Source organism: Rhineura floridana, chromosome 1 (genome assembly GCF_030035675.1).
Source record: "Rhineura floridana isolate rRhiFlo1 chromosome 1, rRhiFlo1.hap2, whole genome shotgun sequence".
In the NCBI taxonomy this organism is placed as follows: Eukaryota; Metazoa; Chordata; class Lepidosauria; order Squamata; family Rhineuridae; genus Rhineura; species Rhineura floridana.
This window is the reverse complement of record NC_084480.1, coordinates 288616253-288644046: the sequence shown is the minus strand read 5'-3', so window position 1 is coordinate 288644046 and position 27794 is coordinate 288616253. Positions and strand designations below refer to the sequence as shown.

At 41.1% G+C, this 27794-nt stretch overlaps 1 protein-coding gene across 3 annotated transcripts; it reads left to right on the top strand.

The window, feature by feature from the left end:
* The first annotated feature begins 877 nt into the window (after positions 1-877).
* On the top strand, positions 878-27767 carry RRM2B (ribonucleotide reductase regulatory TP53 inducible subunit M2B). 3 transcript variants are annotated; one of them, XM_061604578.1, is made up of 10 exons: positions 878-1086; positions 2781-2937; positions 4382-4540; positions 13251-13367; positions 13903-14036; positions 15208-15302; positions 16752-16885; positions 18813-18917; positions 21055-21168; positions 22610-27767. In XM_061604578.1, the coding sequence occupies exons 2-10, from the start codon at positions 2869-2871 to the stop codon at positions 22760-22762; spliced, it is 1080 nt and encodes a 359-aa protein (XP_061460562.1). In that variant the 5' UTR covers positions 878-1086; positions 2781-2868; the 3' UTR covers positions 22763-27767. The 3 variants fall into 3 exon arrangements, with proteins under 3 accessions (XP_061460562.1, XP_061460561.1, XP_061460563.1); XM_061604577.1 differs by having other exon boundaries at positions 2760-2937; XM_061604579.1 differs by lacking the exon at positions 2781-2937 and having other exon boundaries at positions 879-1086.
* The last annotated feature ends 27 nt before the right edge of the window (positions 27768-27794 follow it).

Here is a 27794-nt window from a genome sequence, read left to right as displayed (position 1 = left end):
AACTAATCAATGTAGACAACACTCAGCTAGATGGGCCAATAGTCTGAATCAGTTTGATAAAGCAACTTCCTATGTTCCTAGGTAAAAATCCTGAATAGAACATCCATGGAGGTGGGCATGCATCTTGAAGCTGCAGAGAACAGTCCTCTATTTTAACGGCTGGCTTAAAGTCTGGTTTAAAGATTTTATTTATTTATGAGATTTATATCCCACCCTTACTCCCAAAAGGAGCCCAGGGCAGCAAACAAATGACAAAACATCTATAAAACATCTTTAAAACAAAATATCTTTTAAAAAAACTTTTTAAAAAATCTTTAAAAACAATTCCAACCCAGATGCAGACTGGGTTAAGATTTCTACTTCAAAGGCTTGTTGATAAAGAACCATAAAAGGGAGGGAGAAGTGTAGGCACACAGGTGCACACAGTGTAGGCCCACACAGGTCACTTGGTCTCCGTCTTCCCCGTTATGGTGAGACCTACTGTGATTTTAATTTAAATCATAGTAATGATTTCAAATTTGCATCTGTACAAGCACAATTGCAAATTTTATACAAATCTGTATCCTGGTTTTTGGGATGCATAAGTGGGCGGCCACTTCACTTCCACGAACTGACTGCAGTGTATTTCTCATCACGAAATGTGAGGAAACAATGTGGTACGTCTATCTACATCATGCCGAGCAGGGACATCTTCCTTGCTTCTGAGGCAAAGAGCTGAATTCAGACAGGATCCAAGCAACAAGGCAGCCCTTGTTATTCTTATCCTGTGCCTGGCCCTGGCCCTTGACTCAAATGACGCCCGTTCGTCCGACCGTCCCAATAAGGGGAGGCTCGATTTTGCTGTGGGAATCTGAGTGTCTCGGCCTCACTTTCCGTTCAGCCATCTACAATCCCGCCCCTCTGGAGGAGGAGCCTCTAAGCCAAAGGCCTTCTCCGTAGAGGCCGCTCTTGCAGGCCCGGCTATTGCCGAGCTTAGGTTGTCGCTCGCTCGGTGGCGCAGCTCTTGGGCCGGGGCTGCCCTGTGGCATGGGCGAGCGCCGGGGCTGTCTTGCGTCGTGTGGCGCTGCTAGGCCGGAGGGCGACAAGGTGAATGGGGCAGCGCCGTCGGGCCAAGGGGGTGGGCGTGGGACGGATGCTTGGGTTTACGCGCAGCGGTGGGCGGCACTAATAGAAGGTTGCGTTCTTAAGTGAACGCTTTTGAATTCAGTCGCGCTCTATTCCGAATAAGCACGCATGGGATAGGATCGGGTCACGAGGCCGCGATCCTGTGTGCATATTTACTTAGGAGTACTCGGTTGAACCCGGACCCACTTGCTTCCAACTTAACACGCACAGGATCGGGCCTCAATGCCGCGATCCTATATGCACACTTACTTGGGAGTGAGTCCCGTTGAATTCTCTGGCGCTTGCTTCTGAGTAAACACTCACCCAGGATCAAGCTATAAGCGCAACGGGGTTTTTAATCACTGTAGAATCATAGAATAGTAGAGTTGGAAGGGGGCATCGAGTCCAACTCCCTGCTCAATGCAGGAATCCAAGTTAAAGCATCCCTGAAAGGTGGCTGTCCAGGTGCCTCTTGAATGTCTCCAGTCTTGGAGAGCCCAGCCACCTCCCTAGGTAATTGGTTCCATTGTGGTACTGCTCCAGCAGTTAGGAAGTTTTTCCTGATGTTCTCAGTGTAGGCAGAACCTGGCTGGAATTTCCAATGTGTGGGAGAAGCATTTGTGGACTTGCGGATGGTTCTGGGTGGGTGCTTGATCTGAATTATAAAAATAATGGGAGAGCTGGGAATGCTCAGACGAGATCAAAGGTTCTAATACTAACTGGGAAGTAGGATGCTCAGGGATTTTTTGTTCCCCAAATACAGTTGCATGACTTCTTGTGTGGTTAAGACCTTTTTCATCACAAGGATAAAGGGTTGGCCACTGGAGAGAGAGGTACTGAAACTCGAACTTGGCTCTGATGCTGTGGCTTTCTGGATTGACTAGTAACCAGAGGGTCATAGGTTGTAGTTCCCACTCTGAAAGCCTCATAAAGAGTGGCTTAGACCACCACATCCAAAGCAATTAGACCCAGGGGTTGACTCTTAGAAAATGCTATGTGGAGGGAACATAGCTCAGTAGCAGAGCAAACATTGCAGTCTCTGGCAGCTTCCATTAAAAGGGGTCTCAGGGAGCCAGGTTAGGGAAGACCTCCTCCTGAGACCTTGGAGCGCCACTGCTGTCAAAGGTGAACTGTACATTTCTCCTATATTAAATTAAAAACAGAATAAAGAGAATTTGATTCTGCAACAGCTTCATAACGTGTGGGTCATCAACTGGAACACAGCCCACTTAGGTCTGTGTCTGAGGCCTGTCAGGTGCTTGACAAACCTTTTTTGGCAAGGTCAGGCTAAGCAGCAACAACAGGTGGTTTGTTGAGCTCATGCAGGTTTTGAGATATGGCCATTAAAAGTAAAACCCATTTGTGTTTGCAGTTATGACGGCCCTACTGTAGACTTGTTTTGAAGTTGTTAGATGCTTAATCAAGTATGCTATGTTGCTTAAAAGCTTGCATTCTTCATTATTTATTGATGTTGGTTGCTGTCTGTACACAGTGTGCTCCTGGAGAGCAGGAAAGGTCACATGAGATTAAAGGCTTTTCTGCATGAAGCTTATTTAAAGGATACACACAACACACCAGGGTAGGAGTAGGCAGGGCCATTGCCCCCCCTCCCATCACCTGACTGATTGACAGCTGTAGCCTGTGTATCTGCATAGATCTCCCTGTCTGGCCCTCAGGACTCTCTTCAGGCTACTCCTCTTCCCAATCCTCTTCCACACCACACTTGAGTACTTTTGACTGGCTGAAGTGTGTCCTTGAACTATAATGATGCCTCTTGCTTGCCTTGGTGGAGAGAGAATTTGTGTATACACCTCTGATTTATACTGTTCAAAGGTAAGAGTCGCATGCATTGTGCCATCCACATTTGCCTTGGGCCCCACCCACCACTGTCATGTGGCCCTTGGAATGTTCTCTTCAACGGAATGCAGCCCTCTGGCTGAAAAGATTCCTAATCCTGCCATAGATGGTTTTCACCTGTTGGAAAGGGATGCCCTGGCAGAAAAAGATACCTGCATCTGTTTTGTTTTGTTTTGTTCCTTCTAGTACCGCTGGTTGTGATAGTTGTGGCTGGTGTCACCACTTTGCCAAGTCAAACAGTGGCTGATCTTGGAAGGACCTCCTGAGTTGATCCTCAGACCTGATGCAATCCCTGTTCTATGGGTTTGATCTCTTGGGCTGGAGTGGGGTCTCTGCAGATGAGGAAATTGTAGGAATATAGATGTTTCCAAGGGAATACTGTGTGAACAAACTATAAGGCTGCTTCCCAGCAGAGTTAGGTATCAGATGTGCTAGTTCAGTACACTTATGTAAAAGTATGTAAAATACATTGTCTAGATTACTTCTTTTGTAATATTGAATTTATGCTAAGTTTGCTAAATTGTTGACTTTTGTCTTAATTGAATTTATTGATGTGTTTTGTAAACTGCTCCTCTTCCCCCCCCTTTGTATTTCAGTAATAAGTGGATGGTTTTTGGTAAACCATTTTGAGCACAGCTCACTGTGGAAAGGCGGCATAGAATTAAACTAAATCAAATTGATCAATCACTTTGCCTTCCCCCACCAGCTACTGTGCATTCAGTGTACCAGGAACTAGTAGGATCAGTGATTAGCACAGTAGTACACAATGCTGACTATGGTCAAGATCTTTGTGCTTACTGGCATCTCTTTCCTGTGTTGTTGCACACGTGGTTGATCACTGAAAACCCAGGTTCAGTGTAGCGCAGAAGACCTCATGCTAAAATGGTACATCAGATTCAGCAGACTGCAGGTGCTGTTGCCATTGCAGTTACCCCCCAATGGTAGTACACACACTCAGGGGACCACTGAACAGACCTGCGGTGACCACTATAAAAACTTCAGTGCAGTGCAGATACAGTTTTATTTCTGAATCAAGGAAGGAATGGTTAATACGATTATGCTGTTTAGATTCATATATCTTTTCTTCCATTCAAGTATTTCATTGTTGTTGTTATATGCCTTAGAGGCAACTACGACTTATGGCGACCCTATGAATCTTTTTTGGATATATTCATAGGGTTTTCATGGTAAGAAGTATTCAGAGGCGGTTTACCATTGCCTTCCTCTAAGCCTACGGCACCCGGTATTTCCATCGAAGTACTAACCAGTCCTGACCCTGCTTAGCTTCTGAGATCAGATGAGATTGGGCGTGTTCAGGGTAGTATGGCAGTAGGCCAAGTATTTCATAGGTGAAGGTAAAAGAAAGAATGAGTTGACATAGAAAATCAACACTCTGTATGACTTTATGCTCTTGCTTTAGAGGTTGTTGTCTTCAGATGGTATTGAAAACAGCTTAAAATCAAACGAAGAGCCTCTTTTAAGGAAAAACCCTCGTCGATTTGTCATCTTCCCAATCCAGTATCCGGACATATGGAAAATGTACAAGCAGGCTCAAGCTTCCTTCTGGACAGCGGAAGAAGTGAGTAACAGGCACGTGTGTACTCTGTGCCCTGAAGTACCATATTTTATATAGCGGTGGCACAGATTCCAATGTGACAGTAGTATTCCTATGCAAATGTTATGCTTCCATATATACTTGCCTTGTGTAGCTCAACACCACTTTCAAGATGTTTCTGAAACATTTCAGTACATTTCAGAAGAGCCCTGCTGGATAGGGTAAAGGGCCTTTGGAAAATCCACAAGGAAGGCAATAGCACTTTCACATTCATGTTTCCTGTTATTCAGAAGCATGCTTTTTGATACTGGAAGCAGAGCACAGCCATCATGGCTAGTAGCCTTATTCTCCAAGAACTTGCCTAATTCCCTGTTAAAGCCATCTGAGTTGGGAGCCATCACTTGTGGTATCAAATTCCGTAGTCTAACGATGTATCATGTGAAGAGGTAGGTCCTTGTGTCTGCCGTGAAACTCCTTCCGGTTGGCTCCATTGGATGACCCTAGGTCCTAGTGTTATGAGAGAGGGGGGGGGGAACTGTTGACGTGTGTGCGTTGTTGCGTGAAACAGCATACATTACGTTGGAGTTAAGTTGAGCAAGAAACTTCTTCAGAGCATTAGATCATGTTAAGAGTCTTTATTAAGACATTACGGCCAAAGGCTTAAGAGTAAATACATGTAGAGTTTCTTCAGTCACCCCCCTTCTGGTACATCTCTCTCCAAAGGTAAACACAGAAGACAACCTCTCAGTTCAGAGGCAATACACAGAAAACTCAGCTCAACACAGATAGCTGCTAGAACTTTTCCCAGTCTATCGCGATGGTTACCATAGCAACGGCCTTGGCTGTCCGTTCCCAGACTGGGCAAAGACATAACTCCCCCTAGCTACAGTTTTTCAGACTTGATGGAAAACAAACTCAGTGACTGCAGTTCAATGGTCAACGTCTCTCAGTCCACTTTCTCCGCAGCATGTATCAAGCTTTGGGAAGGCTTTTTGGTTTGAAAAGTGGGGTATAAATTCCTAAATAAATACATTCATAAAATATTTCTCACTTGGTACTGCTAACTTTGTCACAACCTCGTACTGTAAGGTTGTTTCCAACCCCAATTTAAAGTGCTGGTTTTGACCTATCAAGCCTTCCATGGCTTGGGAGCCACCTTTCCTCATATGAGCAACTGAGCTTCCTAAGATCCCATGGTCATAATCTGAGGCCCTTCTCTGGGTGCCACCTTCAAGAGAAGTTTGGAGGGCTGTGGCAAGAGTACAGGCTTTTTTTTTACTAATAGTCCCCCTGACCCCTGGCTGTGGAACACATTCCCCAGGCCCCAGAGAGGCTCACTTGGTGCTGTCACTGTCATCTTTCTGGCATCAGGCAAAGCAGTGTGTCTTCTCCCACACATGTGTGCACTGATACGGACCACCATATAGACAGTAATGGGCTAGGAGCTGGAACGACTTCCGGTAAGACGCTTGCTATCTCGGCTCCCTCTGTTCACAATTTAAAAACTTCTAGAGCTACCTTTAACTTTTTCCAAACAACTTGATAAAAAGTCTGTTTTGAAGTTAAAAGAAGGAAGTACGTTCCTGTGGTGCTCTACCTCTCACTAAAGGACTCCTAGTAGACAAAATAAGATAACAACTGTTTGCCTGCTCCTGTCCCTACAGTCATCTTCAGGAGAGTAAAGGGAAAGATGGCGATTTAACAAGACGCATTTATCGGAGTTGATGCTAAAACACAGTATAATCTGACTAAGAATTTATCCTCCCTACTTAATTTACTGCTGATATCTCATAATTCTCGGCACCAAATCTTTGGTATGAAATGTATCAACTGACTCAAAAGATAGTTTTAGTGCTCTGATGAACTACTTTTAACTGAAGAATTTTCTGGCGGCTAAGAATTTCGGAGACATTCCTAAAGTCAAGCCATCAGCATAAATCTTCTTCCCTCTCTCGGGTTATGATGGACTTCCCAAGATAACATATTTCACTAATTTTTAGACCTTGACTTTTTGTTCTACTAATTTTTAAGCTGTTTTTAAATTAAAGAATAATCCTGACAGACTTAAAACTGCTATAATATCCAATGAGAGGATAAGATGGCGTTGTGAACGACAAAATCTGTCTATTCTTTTTAATTTTTAGCTTTTTAGCGTATCTGATTTAAGAAAAATTACTCAAAGACTTGCTTATTTCTACTTATGGGAGAGCTGGAACATTACCACACTTTCTAAGACTTATTCCAGCTCGTAATCTGAAGTGGTGAAGCTAATAAAGCTAGTAATGGTTCTAACAAGAAAAGCTCGAAAAGCTTTGGGAAATACCCCCAACTTTGAGAGCCTACCTGTGACTGGAGGTCTTGAAAGAAAGGATTCAACCCAACTCCTAACATCTAGTCCAAGCTGTCCAGTGGAGCCTCAAAGTGACCAATTAAAGATTACAAACTTTTTTACTATAACCTCAAAGAGAGAAAATGAAGGGGCTTCTTTACAAGACATTCAAGTTTCGCATTTCCCCCTTGATTGGTCTCTATCCCTTAAGGATAATATCCAAGCTGTCCCAGATGAATATCCATCAGTAAATTTGGCCGATGAAATTGCATTGGATGAGAATGTACAAAAACAACTGCCAACTCAATTTAAAAATAATGGTAAAAAGACGGTGATGGAAAAGTTACATCAAGCAGACCCACCAAAATACCAGCTAAATAATGATTCGACCAACATGTCTAACACCAAGCCAAACCCAACTGTGGAGAAATGTTTAGACTTGCTAAACGAAGAACATTCTCAATACTTACACCTGGATTCAGTAGAGAATAACCCACTGATCTTGGGCTGGATGTCTATGCTACTAAAGGATATTGACCTTATGAAGTCATCCCTGAGGGAATGTAATCATCTTTTAATAATTCTTGTAAAATTGTACCAAAATCATGAACAAAGCGAAGAGAAACCACCCTCTCCCAAAAGAAAGTTACAAAAATTCAAATACAAGAAGGCAAGAACAAACCCTCAGAAATGTAAAAAATTCAAGACTAGGAAGCCTAACACAAAAAAACCAAAAAACTTAACGAATTTAAAGACAACACGGGGAAAAAAGATGAACTTCAAAAAGCTTTTTGACATATTGGATAAACCCGCCACCCAAACGATCTCAAGATCGCCTCAAAAGAGTGTAGGCATAACATCTTCCTTAATTTCTGGAGCGAAGCTCCAATCTCAGGACACCCCCGTATTCCCATCTACTCTGCCTCCTCTGAAGGCCTATTTACCAACGTCCATGCATCATATTACTCCTCAAAATAGGTTACCAGATATGCAACTAAGGGAGTCTAGTAAACATCTGAAAGTGGAAGCTATAAAAGATTATAATTGGAACCTTGTTCTGAACCCCTACAAACTGGTACTGATAAACTTCCCCAAACCTAATGGTTTTCTATCCCAATTGAATCGTAAACTACATCTGCAGGAGCTACTAAGAAATCACCTCCTGATTCATATACCCTTAATAGAATTGAATGGATAGAATATACCATGATGGGAGAAGAGCTCGTGCACTGATCTCCTTTGCTACTCGGAGTGTGGCGAATCGAGTTCTCAAGGCCAAGGCTCTATTTGAAAAGCTTGGAATTGCCATATCAAGATTCTTTGAAAATAAGGCAGTCCCAATAGCTCTAATACACTGCTGTAGACCATGTGAAGACCATATGAATGAAAAGGAAAAAGGAAAACAAGAGGCCAATAATGAGCTGACTCTAGAAGATTCATCACCTACCAAACTTAGAGACATCGTTCCAGACAATTATGAGAAGAACATAGATACAGTGCATCAAGAAGACAGCCAATCTCTTAATGAATTTGAGAACTCTTTTGATGAGGATGAGAAAATGACAATAAATTCCTTTGCCACGCTACCTCCTCACAGTCAAATTGATATCCTCATAAGATTTGAACGTCTAAAGTCTCACTTACTGGACATTTTCAAAGAAGTAAAAGTCCCCCTGGACCCCAAAGCTGGAGAGATCGATTTAACGTTAAGTCCTTCCAAGGACAGAGGCACTCTTAAATCTTCAGGAGAGTTGAAAACCCCCCCGAAAACTATACATGATACAACTATATCATTACCACCTTCCTCCAATAAGTCTGTAATTACACCAATTGAACCTATACAAAAAGATGATTATATAGGCCCTACCGGGGTGAAGAATACAGACCAACAGAATCTGGATATAGCGGAGTCAATTCCAACCATTTCAACCATCACACAGTCTCACTTTGATTATAATTCCTCCCCTAATCCATCTGCTAACAAAAGAAACAGACCAGCGCAGAAAACCAATCAACTCAGCAATGCCTGACTGCCATTTAACTCTACTGAGAATAATCTGGCTTTTATATCTTGGAATATCTCTGGATGGCGGAATAAATTTGCTGACCCGAGCTTCTTTACCTATTTAAAAAGATACGATATCATTTTACTGCTGGAGACATGGATCTGTGAGGACATATTTCTAAATGGATACACATCCTATACTTTACATGCATCCCCTAGTATGAAAGGTGGCCGCCCTAAAGGAGGTCTATGTCTCTTCATTTCGACTAAGATACTGGCCTCCTATATAAATTTGGATTCCTTAGATGAGATGGCAATTGCAATAATAATAAACCTCTCTTGGACTCGGCTCCTGATCATAAATGTGTACCTTCCAGTATGTAGTCAAAAGAAATCAGCAAAGTCAACCATAAAAAAGCTTGAAGAATATATTGAAAACCAAACGGCTCTTTTTCCAGATGCTATGGTCATCTTAGCAGGTGATTTTAACGCGAGGATAGGACCCTCTGATGAATTTCTTTACGCCCGTTATAATGAACCGGTACCAATAACTTCATGTCAAAATCTTATTCCAGGCCGACAGTCAAAGGATAATGGCACCAATCCTTCTGGTTTTTATTTGATAAAGATGCTAAATAATCTAAATATGACCATATCTAATGGGTGGGTTGATGGAGACATTCCCGGTGAATTTACTTTTCTAGTCGGACCTAAAACTTCTACCATTGATTACTTCAGTGTCTCACAAGAACTTCTGCCGGCTATCTCTGCCTGTTTTGTCGAAGTGCGTCCTGAAAGTGATCATTTACCACTAGCTATACTATTGTCTTGTGGTAATAAGTCCACTTTCGTAGAGCAAGCTCCAACTTTTGCTGCAGAATGTGAAAGACAAGCCACTCGGACTAGTTGGTCCTCCAAATTGGATGCAGATATAAAGAGATTACTAAATTCTGAGTACTGTCTCATACTTCGAAACAAACTTATAGCCACTCAGCCTACTGACTCGCCCCTCGACACGCTTCAACAACTGATACAAGCTTTGCAAAAAAGTCTATCTAGCACCCCAAAACCTACCTCTCGTCGACCCACTTACCAGTCTAAATCATGGTTTGACCATGACTGCGTTGCTCAGAAAAAACTTCTAACTGAAAAATATCGAGCGTACAGAGATACAAATTCTCCTGCCCTATTCCTCCAGATGCTGGAAGAAAAGAGACGATATAAACAACTAATAAAAACCAAAAAGTCCTTAGCTCAAGCAGAAGATTGGCAACGTTTACTGAAAGCATCCAGAGAAAAAGATGTATGTTCTTTCTGGAAAATGGTGGCTAAAGGATGGCCCCACTCATCAATTTCCCTGGATGAAGACCACTATACAACGCTCTTTTCCGGAGCACATCCCTGCACCAAATACATCGAATTACATCAACAAGGTCTCCCAGAGTGGCCACCGGTCACTCCAAAGGAAATCGGCTGTTTAATAGCGAGATTAAAAGCAGGAAAAGCACCTGGTTCGGACTGCATTCCTGCTGAACTCTTTAAAGTCAACGTGGACTGGTGGGCCCCGGTATTAGCCGCCCTATTTTCCTATATCAATGCGAACATCACTATTCCAAGTGACTGGGGTTTGGCAATAGTAATTCTGATTTTTAAAAAAGGCTCCAGAGTTGATCCAGCTAATTACAGGCCAATTAGCCTTCTGAACATCATCAGTAAAATTTATGCCACGTACCTAAATGACAAACTTACATCTTGGATAGAACAAGAAAACATCCTTGTAGCTGAACAGGCAGGATTCAGAGCTGGACGTTCTACAACTGATCATGGACTACTTCTAAATCATCTAATAGAAAAATATACTAAATCTTCTAATGATGCTTTGTATGCTGCTTTTATCGATTTTAAAGCAGCCTTTGATTCTATATCGCGATGCAAGCTCTGGGACAAGCTGGAGAACACCAACATTGACAGGCGACTACTAGCCTTGATACAGTGTTTATATAAATCTACTTACCTGCGTGTTAGATGTGATAGAGCTGGTCACTTAACAAAAGCCATCCCTACGCTTAAAGGCGTTAAACAGGGATGTATCCTGGCACCTTCACTATTTAACATATATATAAATTCCCTGGTCAGCTATTTATCACCTCTTGGTTCACATTATCCCAGTCTGACTGGGAGACCAATTCCAGCACTTCTATATGCTGACGATGTGGCCCTCCTTTCATACTCTCAGATTGGCTTGAGGCGTTTGCTAAGAGCGCTAGCCAATTACTCTAAAAAAGAGCTATTGGAAATTAATTATACTAAATCAAAAGTTGTTGTCTTCTCTAGAAGAAGGCTAAAGCATCTTTGGCAGATGGATGGTTACCCCATAGAACAGGTCCCATTTTTCAAATATCTGGGAATGGTATTCCACACTTCAGGTTCCTGGCAACATCAAATAAACTATGCTGTTTCAAATGCCCATAAAACCACCAAGGCACTTCTCTCTTTCTACTATAATAAGGGTGGTCAACATGTCCCCTCAGCAATACAAATTTTTGAAACTAAAGTAATCCCTCAACTTCTATACGGAGCTCAAATTGGATTCTTTACTAACTTGGAACCATTTGAAAAAGTACAATCAAAATTTCTAAGGGCAATTTTTGGTACCCCTACCTGTGTTTCAAATTCCATCGTACGACAGGAAGCTGGCCTCATAACCTTGGAAGCCCGCATTTGGATAGCTAAGATTAATCTATGGCTGAAAATTTTGTTTATGCCTGTGGGCCTCACCCCTCTCATCTTAACTGATGTTTTTTGTTCAAGATGGCTAACATCTGTAACAGATAAAATAGCCTCTCTAGGGTTCTCTATATCTATAATATTATCATGGGGCTTTATAAAAGCAAAATCACAGATCCAACAAAGAATACATGATATAGAACTCCAAAATCACCTAATGAGGATGACACCTGCCCCTAATTCTGGCTACAATTTAATTCCATTCTCCATCCCCCGCTATCTATTTAATTTAACTGTCCCTAGATACAGGAGGGCTTTTACTTTAGCAAAATTTAACGTATTGCCATCAGCCCTCTTACAGGGTAGGTATAAGAAAATTACCTACTCTGATAGAGTATGCCCGTGTGGTGCCAATGTAGTAGAAACGGTCACCCATGTATTACTTTACTGTTCCTTTTATCATGAATTGCGTACTAGGCTCCTAGTTCCAATCCTGAACCATATCCCTACTAAAGATGAAAAAATGATAACTGACTACCTTCTAGCAGACAAGTCTCAACAGGTCACACTAAAGGTAGATAGCTTTTGTGCAGCAGCAATTCGCACCAGAAAACTTTTAATATCATCAAATTCTCTACAATAGTTTTAATCGTAGAGAAATCACTGAAAACTAAATTTTTAGTTATTTAGTTTCTATAAGTGCTACTCTCTTTAATATAAAATGTAATTACAAACCTAACACTTACACTCTAAAGTTATTAAGGAAAAACTGTTTCTTCCTCCCTTCTGTATTTTTTACATTTTGTATACACTGGCTGGTCTTTGACCGCAATAAAGATATTGTATTGTATTGTATTGATACGGACCACCAATATTGTGTTGTTTATTGGTGACCTCTTCAACTGCAGCTGTTTCCTCTTCTTGTTGGATGGAAGGATGTTGTGATTGATTTTTGTGTGTGTGGATAACCTTTTGGCGTAGTAACAGTAAAAGAGTTCTGTGGCACCTTAAAAGATGAACAAATTTATTGTGGCATAAACGCTTGTGGACTCAAACCCACTTTGTCAGATGCACATAGTGAAATCTTAGTTGGCAGATATAAAAGAGAAAATCATAAGGTGGGGGTTGAATGGCAATGAGATGTAAAAAATGCAGTCAGTGATAAGTACAGCTTAAATATATGTTGAATAGATACACATTTACACTTTTATAGTAGCAGATTGGTGATAATTGCTGAGATGACTGTATTCACACAAGTAGTGGGACAGAACAATGAGCAAGATATGGTCATAGATAGCACAAATATGACAAATTTAGTGTATTTTTTTAAAAAAAACATTTTTTGTTTTATGTTGGTTTTGTATTTATTATTGTGGGTAGTCATTTTGGGATTTTTGCATGGGAAGCAACACGTTGACAAAATTATTTATATGTGTGTGTGTGTATATACACATAAGTCTTTGAATAAGCTGTTTGTCTTTCCCTATCCACTCACAAACTATCCAGTTCTTGAAACCTTCTTTAGATGAAGCTTATGGAACTGCAGAGAAAGCTTCGTGTGAGCTATATGGATTGTCATTTCATTTTGCTCAACAGGTTCTTTTGCCTTGCAGGATTATTCATGAACCATTACAGTATAAAATTGCAATGTATTTTTCTTCTTCCTCACAAAGGTTGACTTATCAAAGGATCTTCCTCACTGGAACAAGCTAAAATCAGAAGAAAAATATTTTATTTCACATATCCTGGCTTTTTTTGCAGCCAGTGATGGAATTGTGAATGAAAACTTGGTAAGATACATTATGGGCTGTCTTTTCTAACCCTGTGCTGCATGACTTATTTGCTGTTCCAACACATACAGTTGAGCTTCTTTTGACACTCTGTGTATACTTTTATGGAGGGATATCATTTATCATGTCATTTATAGGTGATACAAATAGGGCTCCTTCGGGAGGAAAGGTGGGATATAAATTTGATAAATAAATAAATATCTGTGTTCCTGATCTGCAAGCAGTTGTTTATGAAATGCTTAGAAATTTGGTAGGAAAGTTGTATTTGTCAGTAGTGTTTTGGGAAATCAGTACAAATATTCGGGGTACTTAGATGGGTTCACACAAGCGTTTTCTGCACTTAATGATTGCAACACTGAGTGGTGACTTGCATGTGTGAAAGAACCATTGCCAAAAAATTCCCTGGCCAAACTTTCCTGTTGTCTGATAATGACTCAAACGTGATGCTTTTCAGTGATGGCGAACCACACATTCAACTGTGAATCATTGATGGATGTATATGTGTGAATTGCCTCTAACCTCCTTTGGTTGACAGGTGGAACGTTTTAGTCAAGAAGTGCAGATCCCAGAAGCTCGCTGTTTCTATGGCTTTCAGATACTAATAGAAAATGTTCACTCAGAGATGTACAGTTTATTAATAGACACTTACATCAAGGATCCTGAGAAAAGGTAATCACCGTAAGTATTGCCCCTATCTGGAGGATTTGTGTATTGTGTTCTTTCCACATTGAATAACACTGGCCTGGTTCAGATGTAACAGGAGACCATGATTTACCACTACAACAACAAACCACAGTGAGCCTTGGACTTGAGCATGCCTCCCTTTCCTCTTGTCCACTTATCTTCCACATGAAAGAGGTAAAAAGCTTCCACTTTTGCCTTTAAACAAACAACAGTTCTCTGTGGCCTCCAAACCTGGGGAATTGTGGTTTGTTGAAAGTTAAACTCTGGTTAATGAGAACAAAACAGAATGAAATCATGGTGTCAGATGCTGGTTTGTTTTTATTAACCATAGTTTAAACAAGTCACAGTTTCTTAAGTTGGGATGTGGTTAGTTAAAAAGTAGAAGCAGATGCTTTCAATCTCCTCCTCATAGGTACGAAGGAAGAGTGGCTTATGGCCAAGGCTCATTGCAACTCATAATCAAGCAGGAAACCATGGTTTTCTGTTATGTCTGAATCGTATCTTTATTACACTTGCATTAAGTTTGGATCAGTATGTACTTTTGTGCATAAAAACAAGAAACAAAATTCAGCAGGTTAATTCAAAATCCGAACAAAATAAAAATATTTAATCTATAAATTATACAGATTAAAATATATGCATAGAATTGCTTAATTTGAACAATACAGCTTCAACTAATTATGGGGAAGGGCAAGGAGCTCTGCACAGTACTGAAGTCCTGCTCTTTGACCTTCAGAAATGTGCTCAGCCCCAGCTATATCTTTCAACCAAACATCTTCAAGGCTCATTTTTACCAGTCATATGGACTAAAAGCATGATTTTTAAAATAAAAACTGAGATTTTAAATTGTGTTGAGGTACATTAATATTTCCTTGTAGTTTGATGGCAAATTCTGAAAAACATTTTTGTCTTACATTTCTGCATCTTGAAAAACATTCCTGTTGTACCATGTATGCATACTTTCAGAAGACCATTTTATTGTTGTGTATCAGTTGTGAGAGGATGGAGCCCACCTATGGGTGTCTCCCCACTTCAGATGTGGTTATGTGAAGTGCCCCGCCTTCCTAAGTTGGCCTGCAATCTCTTCAGGGCAGGCAGTGTACATAGGGTCCGTCTCACTGCCATGTATTTGCTGTCTTCCACTTTGGTTTTCCAGGGACTTCTTATTTAACGCTATTGAAACAATGCCGTGTGTCAAGAAGAAAGCTGACTGGGCGCTGAGGTGGATAAGAGACAGGGAAGCCACTTTTGGTAGGTAGTTTAATGTACTTCCACTAGATGTGCTTTAGATGAAGTGCTGTTTATGAGTGTTCTAAAGTTGCTTAATACCACTCCGTGTGAGAGAATGAACCAGTGTAGAGCAAGGCCTACCTGGGCAAAGAGGGGTGGTTATATTGCTGTTTATATGATACAGTATTGGCCTAGATGGAGGTGGGTGAATGAGCTGGTTACAAATTATGCTTAATGCTGCCATAATTTTTTTTGTGAGGGGAAATGCGGGTGCAATTTTTGTTTCATTGATTTTGTTCAATCATGGATACAGAATTTATTGTAGTTTTGTATTTGATGTTTATTTGTATTTTTTTAATGCTTAAGAGAACATTTTGTTTTCTTTTTTATGCTGCTTTCAGTGTGGACTGTTACAGTATTTGTATCTGATTTTCATTTGCAATGTTTTATTTTCACATTTTGTAATGTTCTACATGATTATTTAAAGACAGGTTGTAAACAAAGATTCCTTTGGAAGTGTGAAGTGGCATAAAAATGATTTAAATAAATAAATAATGCCGCTCTATGGAGAATGTTTTTCTATGGCTTGTGGCCTTGAACATTTAGTTTAGGGGGATTTTGATTCTGTAACTGGAGGATGGACATATGATTAGTCCAAAGATCAGGATGTGACCTCTTTCTGTTTCATGTGTTACATGAAAATGAATACTTATGCAAGCAACATGTTTCAGTTTTTTATGTTTCTTACAAACATTTCCCAACCTAAAACCAATGACACCTTACAAGCATTGATTTTGAGTTTCAGTGTTTCAAAATAAAATATCATAGAGAACGAAATTACAATGTACCATTTGTAATTCCGTAATATGAGAGCATTGGTGAGGGATCTGATTACTTTTGCAAGGTACTGTATATTTGTTGTAAACCGCTTTGATTTTTTTTGTGATTAGCAGTATATAAATATTTTTATAAATAAGTAAGCAAAATGTTTGTTTGTACAGAGAAGGCCTGTAGAGGTGGCATGCAAAGAAGGGCCTCGGATGAGGTTCATATGGGGAAAGGTGGTCCTTTATGTATAGTGGTCCTTTGCCATTTGAAAATGTCCACGAGACAGCAATACAGTAATGTTCATAGGATATACAGATTGGATCCATTCTATTGCTTTTCCTTAAAAGCAAAACTGTGAGCAAAGTAGATTGCCGCACCTCCATTAAAATTTGGAAATGCTATGGGAAACTGTACACCCTAAAGGACAGGCTAGAAATCAAATAAACAAAGTTAGACAAAGTTACACCTTCAGATGCTGGATGTGACCTAGCAGTGTGCCAGGTGCGCATCTCCGATGCATGCTGTTCTCTATCCTTGTGTCGTAATGTAAGCTATAATGTACACCTTTAGCAACATAGGGGGGTTTGTGAATTGTGTGACTCTTAACTAGCCACAGTTGTTTTTTTGTCTCCTTTAAAACAGGGGAGAGAGTGGTTGCTTTTGCTGCAGTCGAAGGGATTTTCTTTTCGGGAGCTTTTGCAGCTATATTTTGGCTCAAGAAAAGAGGACTGATGCCGGGTCTCACATTCTCCAATGAACTCATTAGCAGAGATGAAGTAATGTTTGCGTGTGTGTGGAGGAGGGGATGATTAAAATGGGGTTAAGCCTTGTGGTCTAAAAGTAAAACTAAAGTAAAATAAAACAGTAGAAGATACTAGGAGACCCCACTCACCTACCCACACATAATGCATCCTAAAAGAGTGGCATACAGATGGTTGAAGTAAATAAAAATACAATTTATAGTAAGAAGGCTAGCATAACTCACTTTAATAGGAAATGTGTTCCCCCCCCCACCTAATAATATCTATTAGTGTCTTGATGGTTTCAAAATATGAAAAATCAGGGTGGATGAGTTAGAAATCAACATTTCATGTAGTTATAAGGAAGAAATTCCTGTGGTTGTGGTGGGATAGCAGAAGGTGACTCTTCACCATGGGAGAAAAGTTTATTTGTGAACTGAGCATGGAGTATCTGTTGCCACTATTTCCCTTCCTTGAACCATTTCGAGCATTTGGAAATGTGCACTAGAGAACAAAAGACTGAACGCTGAGGGAAAGTGCGTATGATGGCCATCTTCTAGTTGTATAACTTCAAAATGCAGGTGCAGGGTTGCATGTGTGAGTGCTCTCACATGTCATCAATTCCTGCATGTATGAAGGTATCATGTTTGGGTGAAGGATTCCTAGGATTCATACAAATCAGCTCAGGACCAAACTAGATATGTTAGCTTATGTATCTGTGCCTTTGTGGGTTTTTTGTTTTAAATGCAGTGTGGGTCTCCTGATGTGGATTTAGTAGGAGGGCTTTAACCTTTGCTCTCAACTGCTGTCCCAATCTGGAGCAGGGTTCCCCTGTCTGGAATTTATAGAGGGGAGGGGAGCTCTCATTGAAGCACATGAAAACTGTGATCAGTTATTAGATCTTCCATGCTCTTCACAAAGGGCACACAAACCCAATTCAGATTTGGACCATGGCACTAGAGTGGGGAGATGTTAATCTTTCTCACCCCACACTGTTTTGCCAATCTGCATATAGGATCCTAAAATGAATATTGGATTTTAGCTTTAAATATGTTGGGCTTCTCTTTTTTTGTTATTTTATCTTGCTGTCTTACCTTATGGATCTGTTAAGGTTTAAAAAAAAATATTTTTTAAATTGTGAATGTGAGATGCTGGGACATTTTAGCCTTTAATTTAGGCAGGATAGAAATGCCTTAAATAAATAAAAGTGGGAGAGAACAATTAGTTCCGATACGGATATTTTGCCTGCTTGTTTAGAGAAGTAAGGTGAGGTAATCCCTAAATTATGCATGGTGTATAGAAAGTGAATAGAAGTTTTTTTCTCTGACTCATAACACTAGAACTTGGGGACATCCAATGAAGCTGAATGTTGGAAGATTCAGGACAGACAAAAGAAAGTACTTTTTTACACAGCACATAATTAAACTGTGGAATTCACTCCCACAAGAGGCAGTGATGGCCGGCATCTTGGATGGCTCTGAAAGAGATTTAGACAAATTCATGGAGGATAAGACTAGCAATGGCTACTAGCCATGATGGCTGTGTTCTGCCTCCATAGTCGGAGGCGGTATGCTTCCAAATACCAGATGCTGGAAACCTCGGGAGGGGAGAGTGCTCAAGTCCTGCTTGCAGGCTTCCCGTAGGCATCTGCACCACAGGAGGGGAGATTGTGGGCTTCCCATGGGCAACCAGTTGGCCACTGTGAGAACAGGAAGATGGATTGGATGGACCATTGGCTGGATCCAGCAGGCTCTTCTTATGTACCTCTACTATTGGAGGCAGTATACTTCTGAATACCAGATGCTGGGAACCACAGGAGGGGAGAGTGCTCTTGCGCTCAGGTCCTGCTTACAGGGTTCCCTTAGGCATCTGGTTGGCCACTGGGAGAACAGGATGCTGGACTAGATGGGCCATTGGCCTGATCCAGCAGGCTCTTATGTTCTGTTCCATGCTTATTTTTCAGGGTCTTCATTGTGACTTTGCTTGCCTAATGTTTCAGCATTTAGTGAATAAACCTTCGGAAGAAAGAGTCAAAGAGATTGTTGTCAATGCAGTTGAAATTGAACAGGTGAGCAGATGAGTCTGCCGGCTTCTTTTTCCATGCCAAAACTGGAAAAGTCAAATGCATGATCCACTCAGTTTCACATCAATCGTGGTTTGTTGCTGAGGTTGCTTCAAGATAGGCCTTGCGAAGAAGGCCAGGCGTGCTGAACTGGTGGGCCTGACATTCACAAGCCCTGTGGGCTGTGTCGATCACTGCTTGTCCACATTTGAGCAAAAGAACCAGACTTAGCACCTGAGAGCTGTAACAGGCTGTGCTGTCTGTGGAAGAAAGCTAGTCATGAAAGTTAGTAGTTGCTTTTTAACTTATTCTCTTGACATAGAATCATAGAATAGTAGAGTTGGGCCTGTAAGGCCATCAAGTCCAACCCCCTGCTCATTCCTGACATAGAATCATAGAATAATAGAGTATTTCTCCTTTATCTCCTTTATGTTGTTTAAATTTTAAACACTCTGTCAATATAAAAATGAGAGTTGGCTTACTTTCCGCATGGTAGCTGCTCCATAGAAGGCAGCCTTATACTGAGTCAGGCCATTGGTCCAACTGTCTCAGTACTGTCATTGTGGACTGCCAGCAGCTCTCCAGGAACCTTCTGCATAGAGAGCAGAGGCTCTACTGCTGAGCTATAGCCTTCCATCTGGGATTGTCCAATCACTTGTTTTGAAACATTGAATTGGATTTAATCATATGGTAGTGTACAATTTGTATTACAAATTTTATGTTCCTGAGGCTTTAGGATTCCAGTTTTACTTCTACTGTTTTATACTGCTTTTATAATTTTATTTATTTATTGCATTTGTATACCACCCCATAGCCGAAGCTTTCTGGGTGGTTTACAACAATTTAAAACATTAAAAACAAATGTACAAATTTAAAAACACATTTTAGAGTTTGTTGTTGTTTGAAACATATGACACTCGTTCAGGATAGGTTGGGATTAAAACTGAAAATATATGTAATCTGAATAATATTTTCTACTGGGATAGCCAATAGCATTTGTCAATTTTGTCGTGGTTTAAATGTGGATTTCATGCTGAATTTTTCAAATGTGGAAATCGTGACATCTCCAGAAAGGGTAAAGTAGCAGGTGTTATGAAAAATATCTACCCGAGTCCCTGGAAAGCTGCCGCTGGCCTGAGCGGACAGCACTGGGCAAGAGAGGCAAACAGATTGTTCTGGTATAAGGCAGCTTCCTACGCTCCTGTATTAAAAAGGAACAAAGAAAATTCAGAAGGTCCAAAGTTCTCAAACTGTGCAAAAGATTTGAAAGAATTGGCCAAGCTCAAGTTAGAAATTAAGCCTCATTTACACGTTACAGATGTGGCATGGCTGCTAGTGTGGCTTCTACCTTTTTAAAAAATTTATTTTCATTGTAATTGTTTTATTCTTTTTGTAAACTGCCCTGGGCATTTGATTGAAGGGCAGAATAAAAGTACTTACAATATGTAAATTCAAGCCAGCTGTGCAACAGAAGGAGGACCAGGGGAAGAGCACAGTGGGCACAATCTCATCTCTGAGAACCCTTCCGCTTGCCTGTTCACACTAAGCCATAGTTTACTGAGTCAAATCATTGGTCTATTTAGCTCAAGATTGTCTATAGTGACTGACAGTGTTGCATATGAACCAGCTCGTAGGAAGGTAACTTCCTATGACACCCTTTCCCCCTTTCCTTGTGTTTCTTGTCCGGTTCAGATGATAAGCTGGGAGCAAGGCCTTGCAACTCCTTTTAACTCCCATATACCACCTAGTACATATTAGGCAACTCATAAATAAATGACAGTAATGGACACTTACCATGGCCTGGTTAACATTTTCATTTATTTACTCCCCTCCACCCTTCCTTCACTTAGTTCATAACAATCTCATAGGATAAGTTAAACTAAGAGATAGTGACTAGCTGAAGGTTGCCCAGTGAGCTTTGTGGCTGAGTGGGAATTTTAATTAGGATCTCCCTGGTCCTGGTCCAACACTGTAATCACTACCACATTGGCACCCATTTCCACGTTTCCCATGTTAGAACAGCCTCCATGTGGCACCACTTAAAGTGACCTCTGTAACATGTTAAATCTGACTGGGAGGTTATTCCTAAGAAATTAGCATTGGGTTCCTTCTAGAATCCTTCACCTTTTTCTAATTGTTTCAGGAGTTTTTGACAGAGGCCTTGCCAGTTGGCTTGATTGGGATGAATTGCACTCTAATGAAACAATATATTGAGTTTGTAGCAGATCGGTTACTTCTGGAACTGGGCTTCTCCAAGGTAAGGTAATTCTGAAAAGTATATTCATTTAACATTAATTACCTTACAGCACAAGCGTAACCGTGTCTAATCAGAAGTAAGTCCTATTGAATTCAGTGGGGCTTACTCCTGGGTAAGGGTTAGGATTACTGGTTAGTGAGTTTTGCCTTGGTAATCTATTTCACGGTTCCATAAGCATTTGCAAATACCTGCCTAGATAGATACATAGATATAGTTGTATATTAGTTTAAAACAAAACAAGTAATGTTTTGGCTATTCTTTCTTTGGTCTGGTTGCTTTGCAAATTAATATATCTTAGTTTATATACAGACTTTTTATTTACTAAATGTGTTACTTAGCTTGTTTTATTTCATTTATTTAGTTTAGAAAATGTATAACCTACCTTTCTATGGCAAAAGATTGGTTATACATATAGCGCTCAGGGTGGCTAACATAACATTACAAATAACATATTGTTAAAAAAACAAGTTAAAAACAACAATAAAAGAGACAATAGAAAACCAGCTGAAATTTCAGTGTTGGCCATTAAGATCTAGTAACGCAAATTGAAATCTTGCCTAAGAAAATATGTCTTAGGTAGAGAGAGGGCCAAATGGATTGCCTGAAGAAGTGAGTTGTTTCAACTGGTTATGTGCATAAGTTCTTCCCTCAGAATATGCAAAGTTGAACAGTTGTATATGGCTGGATGCAGAAGGGTCATTCTAATGTTAGTATTAGCATGAACTAGCCTTGAAGAGCTTTTTAAGCCCATTTGTTCTCTTCTCTAGTGTATCATGGTTCTGCTTCTTGATTTTTGGCAAACCATAGTTTCCTGATTCATCTGAACGAAGCATGCTGTGGTTTGTACATACCAGAATTGCCGACCGTGGATTGAATGTGGGTGGCAGTTCTGGTTGTGGGCAGTCTAGGTTTTGTGTAAATCTAGTTTACCCAGTTCAGGTGACCTGGCAAACTATGTTTTGGCAAGAACCAGGAAGTAAAGACAAGTATCACAGTGTGGGAGGGGAAAATGGGAGTACATGAGCCAAAGGCTCACTTGTTCATATAACATAAACTGTGTCTTGTCATTCTGTCTGAATGACCTCCAGAATGGGAATTGTAAGTTATGAAATTTATTTTTAGTTAATGACTTGAGTAGAGACTGGGAAAGTGGAAGGGGTAATAGATGTCCTTGGGAGTGATGTTGATTCAGGAGCAACCATGTAGCAGGCAAATAAGTAACTGTACAGAAAACTTGGGAAAGCTTTGCAGTCTTTGCTTGAGCCCAGACAGGGCTGTAGACAGAATTATTCTAGACCTTACCTATGAGAAGAGTGAGGAGTGCTATCTTTTTTTCTCTTTTAGTGGGAAACCCCTCTAGCAGTTAGTCATCAGACCTGTAGGAATGTTGCAGTGCTTCAGCCAGTAACTATCATTTAATAAGAAGTTTGATTTTTCTCAGGCCTTTCAAGCAGAAAACCCTTTTGACTTCATGGAGAACATTTCACTGGAAGGAAAAACCAATTTCTTTGAGAAGAGGGTTTCGGAGTATCAGCGTTTTGCAGTTATGACTGAAACAAATGATAATGTTTTTACTTTGGATGCTGACTTTTAATACTGCCTTATTTGGAAAATGAATGCTGCCAAAAATGTTCATTCATTGCTGGCTGATGCAAAAGCTGCTGTTTCTTCTACTGGATGTAGGGGGTCCTGGGAATATTTTTCCAGCTTCCCACATATGAAGTTTTTTATACAACATATTTATTGCAGGTTGTTCTATAAACATTTTTTGTGTGTGTGTACTCTCTATGAAAAGTTCCTTCTATAAATCATGCAACTTTTATACATACAGTTTTAAACTAATATAATTGTGGTATTTGTGTAAGCCTCAGTTTGCTAAATATTTTATATAGACCAGAAAGATCACAGTCCTCAACCTGGCCCAAGGGCTGGCTAAGGGACCCTAGGATACTGCGTAAGTGATGCTGTGTTGGCGGAGAGGAGTTCCACTGGCAGGGCAGCACCTACGTCCCTAGCATGCCTGCAAAAAGCTCAATTAGAGTGGATGCACCATTAATGGCGAATTGCCAGTGCTAGGGCTTGAAAGGAGGAGGATTGTGGGAGGCCTTGAATCTGCAGGATCCAAAGCCTCTTGAAAAGGGCAAAAACTATGTCAGTCCTGGAACAGGTGTAGCAATTTCCCTTTGCATTGATGTCAAAGAGCCTCCCCCCCCCCAGTTCTGGCTTGGGTGAACAGCAAGGTGTAGGACAGGTGTGCAGAACCTTTGGCCCTCCAGATGGTCCTGAACAACCACTCCCATCTGCCCCAGTAGGCATGGGCAAGGCCAGGGATGATCGGAGTTGTAGTTTAGCAACATCTGGAGAGCCAAAGGTTCCCCCCACAAGGCATGGGAAATGGCAGTTTCTTTGCCACAGGGTCTCCAGTGCCCCAGTTTAGAATTGCTTGGCCAGCTGTGAGTTGAATAATGGTAATAACAAAAGCCTTAATTGCACAGTAAAATGTACTGTCCCTTTATGCTCTTGATTCATTGTGCTAAGATGTATGTGCTGGCTGCATTTCAATTCTTGACTTCTTAAGCCAAGGTATGCACAAGCCTTTTACATCTACAAGCAGCTTCTTCACTCCTCCCTGAACTATGATTAAACCAGAAAGGCTCTAATTAACCATGGTTTTGTTGTGTTTGAAAAGGAAACTATGAAACTTCCTGAATGTGCCAGGATATTAAACCGTATACTGAAGTTGTTTTACTATGTTGGCTTGTTCTAAAACAAGTAACTATAGTTTCCTGGCTTCAGTGAAACAGGACAATGGTTAATTAGAACCTTCCTGGTTTAATCATGGCTCAAGCTTCGGGGTTTATGTACAAACAAGAGGCTTATAGATGTGATCATCTGAATCAGGCCACTCTTTCAGAGGGCTCCCCAGAGATGCTCCAGGGTAATTCCTCCTTGTACCAAAAAAGATGGTCTTTCATTCCAGTCTCTATCTAAAGTTAGTAGGTATTTTGCATTGCAGAGTCAAAATCTTATGACTTTCCTTCTAGCAGTTGGCCAGGACATAGATGGAAGGCACATGATGCAGTTCCTTTGTTGAACCTAAGCAGATCTGAGTCCTGTGAGGGCATGGATAAGAGACTACTGGAATGCCCCATGTATACCAACTTTTTGTTCTTGGAAGAAAAAATCAGATCTTAATTGGCTGACTAAATAACATTAATAGCCAAAGGCAACAGTTGTTCTCAGTGCTCAGTTGAAAACAGGGTGCACTTATCCTTGGCATTTTGTTTTGCCATTAAATAAGATGCAGCACTACAGCCATAGCACATGTGCCTTGAAGAGGCGCTGACATATGCACAGCTTCTGCTGTCACTAGGAAGAACTGCAGCTATCACAGTAGTAATAGATGAAAAAGAATGCAGTAGTAATGGAAAAGCAGTGGAGGGTTGTTCAGGCAGTTTTTTGTGCTGGCATACTTATTGATTGATCTAAGTATTGCATTTTATTGTTTTATGTTGAGTGTAATACCTTATGTTGGGAGCCACACTGAAATAGCAGTGTGTGATGAAAGGTGATCTAGAAATTTTGGAAGTCAATAACAAGAGGAGGAATCACCTTGGTGAGAATTTTCTGAAAAACAGTTTGCACAACTACTCTTCAAATGTTTTCAAATGTTATATATATAGCACAGCCAAAATTCGCGCTCCACAGGGTATAGTATACTTTCTCGATTGCTTGGAGAAAAACCCATTTTAGTGAACGATGCAGATGGTGAAGGGGTTGCCAACCTGACAAAGGCCTTCATTGGCACACAAGGCAGAGGCATCAGACTCTGAGCTTTAATTTTTTTTTAAGTAAGTCTCTAGTCATAGTGATTTCTTTGAAATGAACCAGCCTGGCTGCTCCAGCTTGCTGTTTTTAGCCAAGGAAGGAATGCAGTGGGTAGAGAATGGCAGCCTAGGCTTTGGGTGAGGATTGGCATTGGGGAAAGCAGGGTTCTTGTGCCTTTTAACAGGAACAGCTATATCTCCACAGTCAGGACCAGCAGGACATAGCTAACCACATAAGCTTCAGTGACTGTACTCTCCCTAATTTTGTGCTATGCCATCTCCCCATGGCAGCCATGCTATGTTATGCCATCCCTGCCCCCTCATGGCAGCCATGTTGTAACTGGTGCTCTCAGCACCTTCCCCTCTGGGGAAGGGCCATAGCTGAGAGGTAGAGCATCTGCCTTGCATGCAGAAGGTCCCAAGTTTGATCCCCTGCATCTCCAGGTAGGGCTGGGAGAGACTCCTTCTTGAAACCCTGGACAGCCACTGCCAGTTAGTGTAGACAGTACTGGGCTAGATGGACCAACGGTCTGACTCAGCATTAGGCAGCTTCCTGTGTTCCTAAAATTCAAAGTGGGCCCACTGGTCCAAAAAGATTGGCAACTCCTGAGACGGTGGATTCAATACATAAGACTGTTCACTTCAGCTGGAGGTGAATTCACACTATGTAAATATTTAAAGATTTGCAGTGCTAGGCATTGCTGTAGCTATAGCACTAACTGATTGCTTTAACTGTTCTTTCAAATAGTGGAGCTATACCAGTTACACTAAATTACCCTTACGAAGCAATTCCATTCAGGAGTCTCTGGGAGTGGCTATCGCTGGCTGAGCGATAGTGGCCCCGAGAATTGGACCCTAGGTCACATAACCAAGCTGAACAGGGCTTGGAATGGGTGTACATGTCCTTCCTTGTCTTGTACTGCTCCACCTCTGTCACTCCCTTGGAACACCCCTTTCTTGGGATTTAAGCCGGCATTGTTTAAGCTGTTTTTAATACGGTATTTTATATTGTTGAGAAACACCCTAGGACCTTCCGGTGCACCCTTTCCCAACCGGTGTGCCTCCAGATGTTGGACCACAACTCCCATCAGCCTCAGCCATTGGCAATGCTGGCTGAGGCTGATGGGAGTTGTGGTCCAACAACATCTGGAGGCACACTGGTTGGGAAAGGCTGTTCTGGTGAAAGGCTGGTAATAAATCTAACAATGATAATAACAACAGTTATTCCAACAACTACAACAATCCCGACTGAGCCAGGGTGAGGGACATCTCTGGCTTAGCTGGAGTGAGGGACTTACAATGGTGTAGCCCAAGATGTGCCAAATCCAAACTCCCTTATCCTGACAGATCTTCGGTTTGGATTGTGGGGTTGGAGAGCTAGACTGCTGTAGTGGATAGAACTTTAGATAGAGACTCTGGAGATATGGGCTCAAATTGGCTTTCAGCTATAGCTCGGGCCAGTCACACGCTCCCTCACTCTCAACCTACCTCACAGCGTTCTTTCTTGTGAGGATAAAATTGGGGGAGGATAAAATTTGTAGCCTTATGCTCCTTGAAGGGAGGGCAAGAAGGTAGAAAATAAGTGAAATAAATAATCCTGCAGTTTGGGAACAAAGAGAAGGATGGATTCACAGGCTAAACCAGTGGTTTTTAGATGATTTCATTTTAATTTTCACAATAGAGGTGTATGTAATTCAACTATTTTTTGCAATGAAACATGGTTTGAATTTATATAGCCACTGAAGACAAATGCAGTGTGTACTTTGGAATAGGAAAAGGACAACTGGTTGTTTGACTGGTCCACTTCAGCACTTTATTTTCTTTAGAAACCATCATTCTGGCTACTCAAAACAGGTGCAATCTCTGCCATGGCTTGCTTCAGAAGGACTCATAAAAGGGCCTGAAGACTTTTTGGCTGCGAATGTGGACATCTGTTCACAGCAGCCATCAGTGAGGGCAGTATAGTTGACCATTTAGCTTACAGCATCTCTAAGTTGGACTTCACAATATCAGGGTTGGTTCTTTGAAGCTTTTCTTCCATATACCATATACCAGGAGGTAAACATCAAAGCCAGAAACTGGCTGGCCACAGTAGTGAATGGAAAAAAGATAAAGGCTGTAGAGGTTCTTGCACAAAGCCAGCCCTGCTTGAAGAATATTCTGAGTCCATTTTTTGCAGGCAGGGGATAGGCATTCATGTGCCTGCATGTTTTTATTATTGTTTATTAATTATATAGCCCTTTTGTGTTGCAGTTGTTGTCCTTAATTCAGCTGTAATCAAACTAGTGGCCCTATATAGGATATGTATTCCTAACTCCATCAGAAGATGCTTCCAGCTCGTTCAGTAGTCCCTGGCTGAGAGCTGCGGTGCGATGGCTGTGCATGAAGAGGTCTTTCAAAGTACACAAATCTCCTTTGCTAGATCAAGGTGTTGACGATGCTCCTCACAATAGACCTGTGAGAGAGATGGTTAATCTTAACTCTTGCTGGCCCTGGACCTACATATCATAAAGATGGATACTTCGTGACAGACTTGAGTCATTTTGAAATGTCTGGAAGCAGCTTCACCTGCTCATTCCTTTGAGCCAGATGTATTCTCTCACCATGTTTGCATGCATGCACGTGTGGGAGTACATCTCCTGTGGCCACAAAAATTAATATGAGCACTCAGTCTGTGAGGACAGGCATACTGAAGAAGGGCAGAGGGAAATGTTTCCTGGTTTGCTGTTCCTTTTTTAAAAAAAATATGAAGCGATACAAATAAAATTTGGTAGAACAAACTCCTACCTATGGTTTTCA

Bases quoted from the DNA above. Each gene is read 5' to 3' on its own strand.
- RRM2B (XM_061604578.1), top strand. From the start codon at position 2,869: ATGATGCCTCTTGCTTGCCTTGGTGGAGAGAGAATTTGTGTATACACC. The intron at 2,938-4,381 runs GTAAGAGTCGCA...CTCTTGCTTTAG, and splicing joins CTGATTTATACTGTTCAAAG to AGGTTGTTGTCTTCAGATGG. The intron at 18,918-21,054 runs GTGAGCAGATGA...TAATTGTTTCAG, and splicing joins ATGCAGTTGAAATTGAACAG to GAGTTTTTGACAGAGGCCTT.